The sequence below is a fragment of the Anoplophora glabripennis genome, unplaced genomic scaffold, assembly GCF_000390285.2.
Source record: "Anoplophora glabripennis isolate ALB-LARVAE unplaced genomic scaffold, Agla_2.0 scaffold202, whole genome shotgun sequence".
Taxonomy (NCBI): Eukaryota; Metazoa; Arthropoda; class Insecta; order Coleoptera; family Cerambycidae; genus Anoplophora; species Anoplophora glabripennis.
In genome coordinates this window covers 287,308-296,378 of record NW_019416304.1, presented here as the reverse complement: position 1 = coordinate 296,378, position 9,071 = coordinate 287,308, and the positions used below count along the sequence as shown (strand labels likewise).

The following is a 9,071-nucleotide window of genomic DNA, read 5'->3' as shown; positions in this document are numbered from 1 at the left end:
TTATTCAAATTGTTTATCCCCAGAGCCCTCGTTTTGCTATAACATTCGTCAGAAAATAATGAAGATACAGCAATTCTACGGGTACCATAAGAAAGAAGAAAAGCTAAACTATCATTATGAATAAAAAAAAGTGAAAAAAAAAATCATTTTTTTTATTGAAAATTTGTTTAAAAAATAGTAACATTTTTAATTTATAAATAAATTGAATAACTTTTTCCCTATTGCTCGGTGATAAATTCAATGTTTACTTGTTTCTAAAACAGTACAAGATTGCTACGAGCATAATTATAAAGTTGTATTTCGGAGCGAGTTGTTTCTTACATAATATATCTTGCGAATCTTGCCACAAATTACACGACTAATCGAATTAAAAATATATAAAGCTTATCATTTATCAGCGACAAATAAAACAGCTTTAAGTACTATAATATTTCCTGGGATCCCATTTCATATTAAGCTTGATTTATCATAACCAAAATCATCAAGGACAGATAACTTTAAAAAGTTTCCTTTTAATTTATTTATACATAGACTTTTATAAAGCCCCCTCATTATTTAGCAAAAAAAGGGTCATAAATTTATTAGAGATATTGCGGAAAGACATCAATAAAAATCATATATAATTCATTTTATCATGAAGATAGGTACAAACGTACTAAACAAGCTTTTCCCTTAACAATGAAACAAGAGATCTTTTAAATAATTTTATTTGTTCTGCAACACTTCCATCAGAACAAAATGATTCTTGTTGATCTTTAAAACAGACATTAATATATTTTTCTAATCAGTTATCGTCTGCAAAATGACATCCCTGAGGTGCTTCTTCAAATTTCTGAGTGAAAGGAAGGCAGACGGAGCCATATTGGGTCTATCTGGAGGGTAGTCCAGTTCAGAGAAGTTGCAGTAGCGAAAGGTGAGTACATATGGGGCGTTCCACGCCAAATCGGACGGTTCGAAAAATTTTAATTTTCGATTTCCTTAATTTTTTTATATTTTTTAGTACCCCTCAAAAAAGCCTTTCTGGTAAATTTTCAGATTTTTTTGATTACTTGTTCAAAAGATATAAAATTTTCAAAAAAACGCTCTTTTTTTGGTTTTTTGATCATAACTTTCTTAATAATGGTCCAAATTAAAGCTTTTTTTTATAAAAATATTTGTTTTTAGATGGCCTTTACAGATAAAAATACAAAAGAAATATTCAAAGTGTTTTTGATTAAGATTTTTAAGTTTAAAATTTTAAATCGTGTTTTTGAAAGTGAGTGTATCTTTCGATTTTTGTGAAAATTTTCTATTTCAAACTACTATTCTTTTAACAACTTTTAGGACCGGTCCGGTCGTGGGCCCTCCATAATTACTATTTTTTTTTTGATTTTTGAAATTTAAAACAAAATTTTTCTCTATAAATCATTATAAGTACCGATTTTTGTATACCCTTTTTTACTTATTTTAAATTAATATTAATACTTTTTAATTATTAATAGGTGTTTAAAATCAATAAGTAAACGTAGTCTATTTATAAACAATGATAACAAACGTTTTTATTTATTTTCGTGTTCTTTTAAAAATTGTTGCAAAATTATTTTATCATTTTTTTTTTGTTGCAAAGTATTTTTTTTTATTTAAATAATAGTATCTTTATGAATTTCTATTCTATTTAAAAAGAGTCGCACATCTTATGATTATTATTGATGTCAAATTTTCACCTGAGAAACACTATTTAGATGCAAAAGAAAAATTAAATTTGCGATACAATATAGGGACCCAAAAATTTCATTCAATCATTCTAAGGAGCAATGGAAATATATTAGGTAAGGAGTATTCTAGTTTACAAAATAATATTTTGTTCCTTGGAATGATTGAATGAAATTTTGGGTTTGTTTGGGTTTGGCTGTATTGTAACGCAAATCTAATATTTTTTGCATCTAAATAGTGTTTCTCAGCTGAAAATTTGACAGCAATATTCATAAGATGTGCGACTCTTTTTAAATTGGATAGAAATTCATAAAGATACTATTATTTAAATAAAAAAAATATTTTGCAACAAAAAATAGCATTGATAAAATGATTTTTAAAAGAACACGAAAATAAATAAACACGTTTGTTATAATTGTTTATAAATAGACAACATTTAATTATTGATTTTAAACACCTATTAATAATTAAAAAGTATTCAAATTAATTTAAAATAAGTAAAAAGAAAGTAGACAGTGACAAAAACCAGTACTTATGATTTGGCGTGGAATGCCCCATATATATAAATAGATTTATCAATAGATTATCAAAAAACTTATATTGTGGGTTGTTTACCTGTAAGTCATCAATGTCATCATTTAATTTGTCAGAAGTTTTTTGTGTTTAAAGAAAATGATGTATCCGCAGAAAATCTCAATTTTTGTTTTCATATTAAAAAATACGTAAGTGGAAAATTTTATTGGTCAGTGACTTCTAATCTTTAATTCACGTACACATCAAATATTTGTAAAGGTTGTTTTCATTAAAACTAATACTGAATACCAACGAAAAAAAAGTTATTATTTTAATTAGTTTTTGGCTTGGTCAGATGTGTACTTTGCTTAATAATAATGAACTAATTTTTAGTCTCCATTTCTCAGAGTTCATAAAAACTTAATATATGAGATTTTAAATTTAATACGGGGGTTTATTTGTTGATAATTTGTAAATAAAAGTGAAATCAAACTTGTTTATAAGAAAAATAAGTTAAATTTCGCTAATTCCTTTACATGGAAACATGTTTTGTTGCAAATTCCTTTGTTTATTACCTAAATTCCAGCGTAGGAGGTAGTTAATGAAAAATGATCGAACCATGTTATGGTATGATGTCATCTAACACTGTTTTGGTTTATATTTTAAAACATAAAAGAATCACATTTATGAGATATTGAGAGAATTAAATATTGTTAGAAAGACTAAAATGTTTTTTACTATAAAACATCAAATATTATGTTATTATTTGACATCAATTAACGATTTTCGAGATGAACAGAATTAACGATGAAGAAAATAAATGCCATTTGACTTTATGTACTTATTTTGTTAAATGAAAAACAAAATGTTTTCTGAATTTTATTACTATCCTAGTTTTAGATTTTATATACTTTCTTTTTCGTTAAACCGCAGAACTGTTTTGTATCGATAACAAGTATAACTTTTTCATTTAAAAAAGTACGAAAGTCTTAAAAATGCTAACAAAAGTCCCATAAAGCAAGCCCATAAATGTTTTTGAGGATCAAGACTGCTAGGGGCGCTTTGCAAAATAGCGATCGGAAAATTAAAAATATTAGTAGAAATCTATTGCCATATCTTAAAAATTATTGCAAACCTTAACTGTCCAATTTTTCCTGACTTACAACAAATACACTAAATACATTAAAATATCAAAACAACCATAAAAACAAATGTAATTATAAATGATACATATGCAAACATTTACATTTCTTGTGCACATTATTTCTTAAACGTAAAAATAATACAAGGTGTCCGCTAGAAGTTTTTCTTAGTTTTACATATTCATTAAGAAGCATATGGAAAAGACACATCCAATTTCCAATACCTGGAACAGAATATTGTTATTGAAAGCTATACATTTCTTATTTAGGTACAATAATTCCTACATTTGTATACATATGTATATGTAATTGGTTTGCAAAACTTTATCAATGCCATCAGTCATCACCTAAACCCGTGGAATTGAATGCAATAAAGAAAGCTTTACGAACAGCCTATTATATTAAAAATATCTCTGCTTAAGTTGGCTTATATTTTAACTGTGAAATAGCTCAGTATCTCTAATCTGAAGTATAATTAATTCTCCGAAAACGTCATAAAATAATTAAGTCTAGAATCCTTGATGAACGCGTATAACTATTTGCATACAGAGTGATTCATAACAGGAGACGAAAATTAAGATTTTGGTTCAGAATTCAATTATAAGCAAATGAGATGAACTACTGTTTTTTCCGATCGGATTTTGTTTTTCAGATATCACGGCTGGCACCAAAATTTGAAAAAGAGATTTGTTGTAGGTAGTCCCACATAGGCCCAGCAAATTAAATTTTTACTCGAAAAAAGACCTATCCGCGAGATTATTGTAAAATTGTCTAAAGGAACATAATACAAGACATCTCTCATCTCGTGAGTCAGTTTTCGCACAATTCAATTTGTTTATAACGGAGGCTCCAAAAGTTATGAACTTTAAGCCTCTGTACAGGCTTTTGTATTTTTTTGCCAGCTATCCATTGTATCTATTTTCGGTGAGGTAGCATAAATAGCAACAATTTTATTCAAATGGTTTATAAGCGAAAAACGCATGGTTTTTTAATGCACAATTTGAGAATGTTAATGTCAAAAAAACGGTGATATTTTTTAATAGGTCACTTAATTACGTCTTTAAGATTACAATGACGCTGTCAGAATCATGTTTGGTTGAAAATTAACGCCTGTACAGAGGCTTAAAGTTCATAACTTTTGGAGCCTCCGTTATAAACAAATTGAATTGTGCGAAAACTATTGCATCTACAGCGCCCACTTTTGGCACACTATTAAAGTATGACAAAACCCTCAACTTGTCATAGGTTTTATAAAATTTTGACAATAAATGCGATAGTTATAAACAAATTAAAAAATGGGCACTTTTTTTGCAATAACTTTTTTGTTTATTAACCGATTTTAATTTAACAAGTCTCATTTTGTAGATAATTTTACTCCCTACAAGCTAACTGCGAGTCACTTTTCGCTAAAGTTGATGGTTTTCCCTGCAAAGTAAAAAAACTGTTTTCCTCACTTATTTGTTTAAATAGAAAAGTTAGCTAATAAAAGTTTTTGACTCACGACATGAGAAATGTCTTGTATTATGTTCCTTTAAATAATTTTACAATAATATCGCGGATAGGACTTTTTTCGAGTTTCTATTTTATTTTCGCTAATTTTCCTGGTGTAACAGCTCACGACCTTATTTTAAGTATTTGTTAAATTAAAGGTATGTCAGTCTAGTTTATTTATTTCCAAGATTTTCCTGAAAAGGGAAACTCGATAAGAAAAAACGATATATCCTATTTTTTGCTTAAAATTGGATTCTGAACCAAATCCCTAATTTTTCGCATACTGTTATAAATCACTCAGTATATGAAGTCAAATTATTTTTATAAAATCTGTACACTTGTTTTTGATCAATCGGACTATAAGATCTAATCATACTTCTATTTTTTTTTTCTACTGGATTTAAATTTAGTTTGACTTCAATGACATTTGTAGTACATACCTGTAGAAACAATAGAAATACCGCTGTATATCCGATCCTAAAAGAGGCGCTGTCTAGTTTTTCACTAATTTTTCTTGCACAACCAATGATGTTCATATTGTCTTTTACGCACTCATATTCATCCCCTGTAACTCCGCAGCAGTGGTACTGAAATACAAGATGGTAAGTTTATAAATGTTTTGAAAAATCTCAAATCATGTTTCAAATTGTTTTCCACAAATTTTAACTACAGGTAAATCAGAGTTTCACAATTGCAAGCAGTAAATCAAATCGTCGAGTATTATCTGCATGGAAATTATTTCTTTTTGCTTATCGTGTACAAAAAGGGAGACGACTGCATAGTTTCCAACTTAGGCATTTCCTTTCGTGTCATATGCGTGCATGTGCGAAAAACGTGTTACTGTTTTCACATATGTATTATTTATTCCAGAGTGTCTTTAAAATGGAATCGAGTGTACTGGCCAAGTAAAAGAGTCTCCAAGGTTTGGCAAGATTTAAATATCAACAGCAGGATGAGAAGCATTTTTAAAAGTATTTTCTATGGGATTAAAGGCACCCTCTGGGATCGGACAGCGATTAGTAATTATACATCTCAGAAATGAATACAGATTTTTGGATAACACATCGAACGTAGTGTAGTGATTGTCATTGATGACGCGCCTTACCATCATGAACAAAATGAAATCATGGCGTAGTTGCAAGGGAAAATATTGAATATGTGGATACGATGTTAAAGGAACATTAGCAACTGTACAAAAAGATAAAACTAAATAGATGAGATAAAATAGAAGAACAGTTTCTCGTAGCCACTTTTTGCTCGATCTATAATCAATTTTTATATGTAACGTTTCGTCTCTCCAGAACCATCATCAAATTCATTTTTTTAAATACGACCCTGGAAATTTTATTATATTTTATACTGTGCCAAAATTAAAATGTTTTTGAACATTTACTCAAATTTTTTAAAGAATAATATTCAGTTGGCGTTTTAGTTGTTCATATGCATTTTTAAGAATTAATTTGTCATAATAAAATTAAAATTGTAATAATATTTTAATTTTGACGCAACAACTTATTGAGTTATGTATGACCAAGTGATGGTAATAGTTAATAATAATAAATGTTTTATTGTAACGCGTGGTGGTAATAGTTTAAATAACTAGATGGATTTCACAGGGTCTAATGACACTTACAGTGTACGATAATTCAATAAACAAAGAAATCTAAATAAAAAATTTAGATAAATTTGGAACAAATATACTGAAGATGAATTTTTCGAGACAAAACGTCTGAATCTGGTTCGGGCTGAGACAATACAGTATTGGGGGTTATGAAGGCTTGCAAAAAATGCAATAAAATTTCTAGGGTCGTATTTAAAAAAATGAAGTTGATGATGGTCCTGGAGAGACGAAACGTTACATATAAAAATTGATGATTATGCCATACGATAGAGGGCAAAAAGTGGTCATGAGACAGTGTTGTTCTTTTTTCAATATCACCTCAAACAAAAACAGATTTACAAAATTTCGTTTTTTTTTTTCAAATATTTCGAAAACTAATCATGTTAGCCTTGATTTTTAGAGCCATAATGTTGGTCCCCTGATTTCGCAACTTTGCCCCCATTTAAGCTACTTCGTAGCTCTTACCGTTTCCGAGATCCCTGTAGTGAGAAGCGAATTTGTAACAGCTTGTATCGATGAAACAATTTTTTGTGCATTTACTGTTATTATAAAATCGTAAATTGGTGTTTGTTTCCAAATTATGAAAGTGTAAGTTACACCCAGTGGCGTACTCACGGGGGGGGGGTTCAACCCCCCCCCCCCCTATGAGCTTTAACTTTTAACAATAATTATATACCTATTAAAACTTCCTATTGCCGTATATATTTTGTTGTTTCCAATATCGTACTTGAATCGGACTAAACATTGCAACGTCGCTTTTTAGTTTCGTCTGCTTCCCTGTGCTCTAGTTTCGTGCCGCGAAAATCTTACTGCAAAGTGTAACCCCCCCCCCCCTTACAAAAAAGCTGTGTACGCCACTGGTTACACCCATATTCTTTAAATAGTGTTTTCCGCAAATACAAATAATTTCAAACATTTAATAACTGAATAATCTAAAGCTTATCAAATAATAGGAATGTTATGTCATGCCACCTGAGTATTTTCAAAGACGCCGCAGTAAAACGAATAAACAGGTGCAAAAAATGATCAAACCATCAAGGTTTTAGGTACTGAAATCTACGAAAATACTAACTTTTATAGACATAACTCCACATGTAAATATTCTTATAACATTTACTTGCTTAGTCCTACATATAAAATTGTTTACTTTTATTTATAAGTACGTGAAAATAATTCTTAAAATGTGGGGTTAGGATAACAGAAAACTCATGTTTTACAAACGCTTTTTTTAGTTATTATTTTATTTGGGTAAATTTAAATGATAACAATGAATAAACAAAACATCAAGGATTTTATTTTTGTGCTTACTTTTGTTCTACACGTTTTACTTTTCAAGATTTCAGTACCTAAAAATACCAGAAATTTCACCATTTCTCGGCCAGGGATATGGCCACCTTAAGAGATATTGCCTGATGTTATTTTTTGTACCATAATAATTTTAGTTTTGTATATTTTGCCATACCTGGATTTCAGTCAAGATAAGACAAAAAACTTTTCATTAAAAGATCGAGAAAATACAAATGTAATTAGTTCTGAGCATAAATGTGTGTTGTAGGTATTCTCAACAACACCATTTTACTTTTAATTTGTTGGGGAATTTAAACAGATGTTCCACCAAATCTTAAAACATTGTATTTTAATTTGGTCAACTTTACCTGATAACAAAGATAGCATCATATGTAACAAGTGATGTCACTTAACAAGATGGCCCTTATCTGTGAAAGATAACGGAAATTGGCTAAATCATTGAAAGATTAAATTTAATTTATGTATTCGTAGAACAAAGTTGTTTGGATCGCGTGGTTAAAAATTGTAATATTTGTTTCACTGAAGGTATCTTATCTTCTAAGTAGTAAAAACGTAAAAATAGAATTCATTTGATCATAGTCACGAGATAATTGGAGTAATAAATTATTGGCATAGTTTGTTCCTAAACCAATTAATTATTTTATAATCTGTAAAAAAAATCAATCAACTATTACAGTGGAACTGCAATAATACAAAAACAAACGTCAAACTAATATTTAGAATTGTACAAGCATGATACATTGCATTTTTATGCGTATACAATTTTAGTAATTTTATATTATGTTCAATGTGCAATCGGTATCTAGTAAAATTGCCAAAACACAAACAAACATATTTTTTTTTCTCTCATACAAGTCAAAGTAAATCTTATATTTTAAAACCTCCCATAAAAAAATCGAGGAGTGTTAGATCTGGTGACTTTCCGGGCCACTGAATATTGCTGCATAATCCCACCCTTATGGGGTGGAGCCCCGTCGTGCTGAAACCGTACGTTTGTCCTTAACTGCAAACTGCAAATGCACATTCTCCAGAAGTGCAGGAAGTTCTTCTTGAAGGAAATTTAGGTAACTCACTCTGTTCAATGTTTGTTCATTAAAATAAGGTCCAATTAAATGTCTACCGATGATGCCGCACCATACATTTACTTTAAAATGGCCTTGGTTTAGGACTGGATTTACAATGTGGAGATTTTGGAAATTCCGCAAGTAAGTACAAGGTGTTTAGCGGCAGAGGTTGGCTTTCAAAAAGTTTCGTTAATAGAGTATTAAATGACCAGTTATTACATCCATTGCACCTCCAATCAG

General features: G+C 29.5%; 1 protein-coding gene across 1 annotated transcript in view; it reads right to left on the bottom strand.

Annotated features, from left to right (window-relative positions):
• Positions 1–3,402: 3,402 nt before the first annotated feature.
• LOC108908396 (tetraspanin-9-like) overlaps positions 3,403–9,071 on the bottom strand; it is a 28,424-nt gene continuing 22,755 nt past the window's right edge. The window contains exons 4-5 of the mRNA XM_018712433.2: positions 5,279–5,425; positions 3,403–3,571 (exon numbers count right to left, since the gene is read on the bottom strand). Coding sequence (XP_018567949.1) covers positions 3,521–3,571; positions 5,279–5,425 — 198 coding nt within the window. The 3' untranslated portion in view covers positions 3,403–3,520. The remainder of the gene's footprint in view (positions 3,572–5,278; positions 5,426–9,071) is intronic.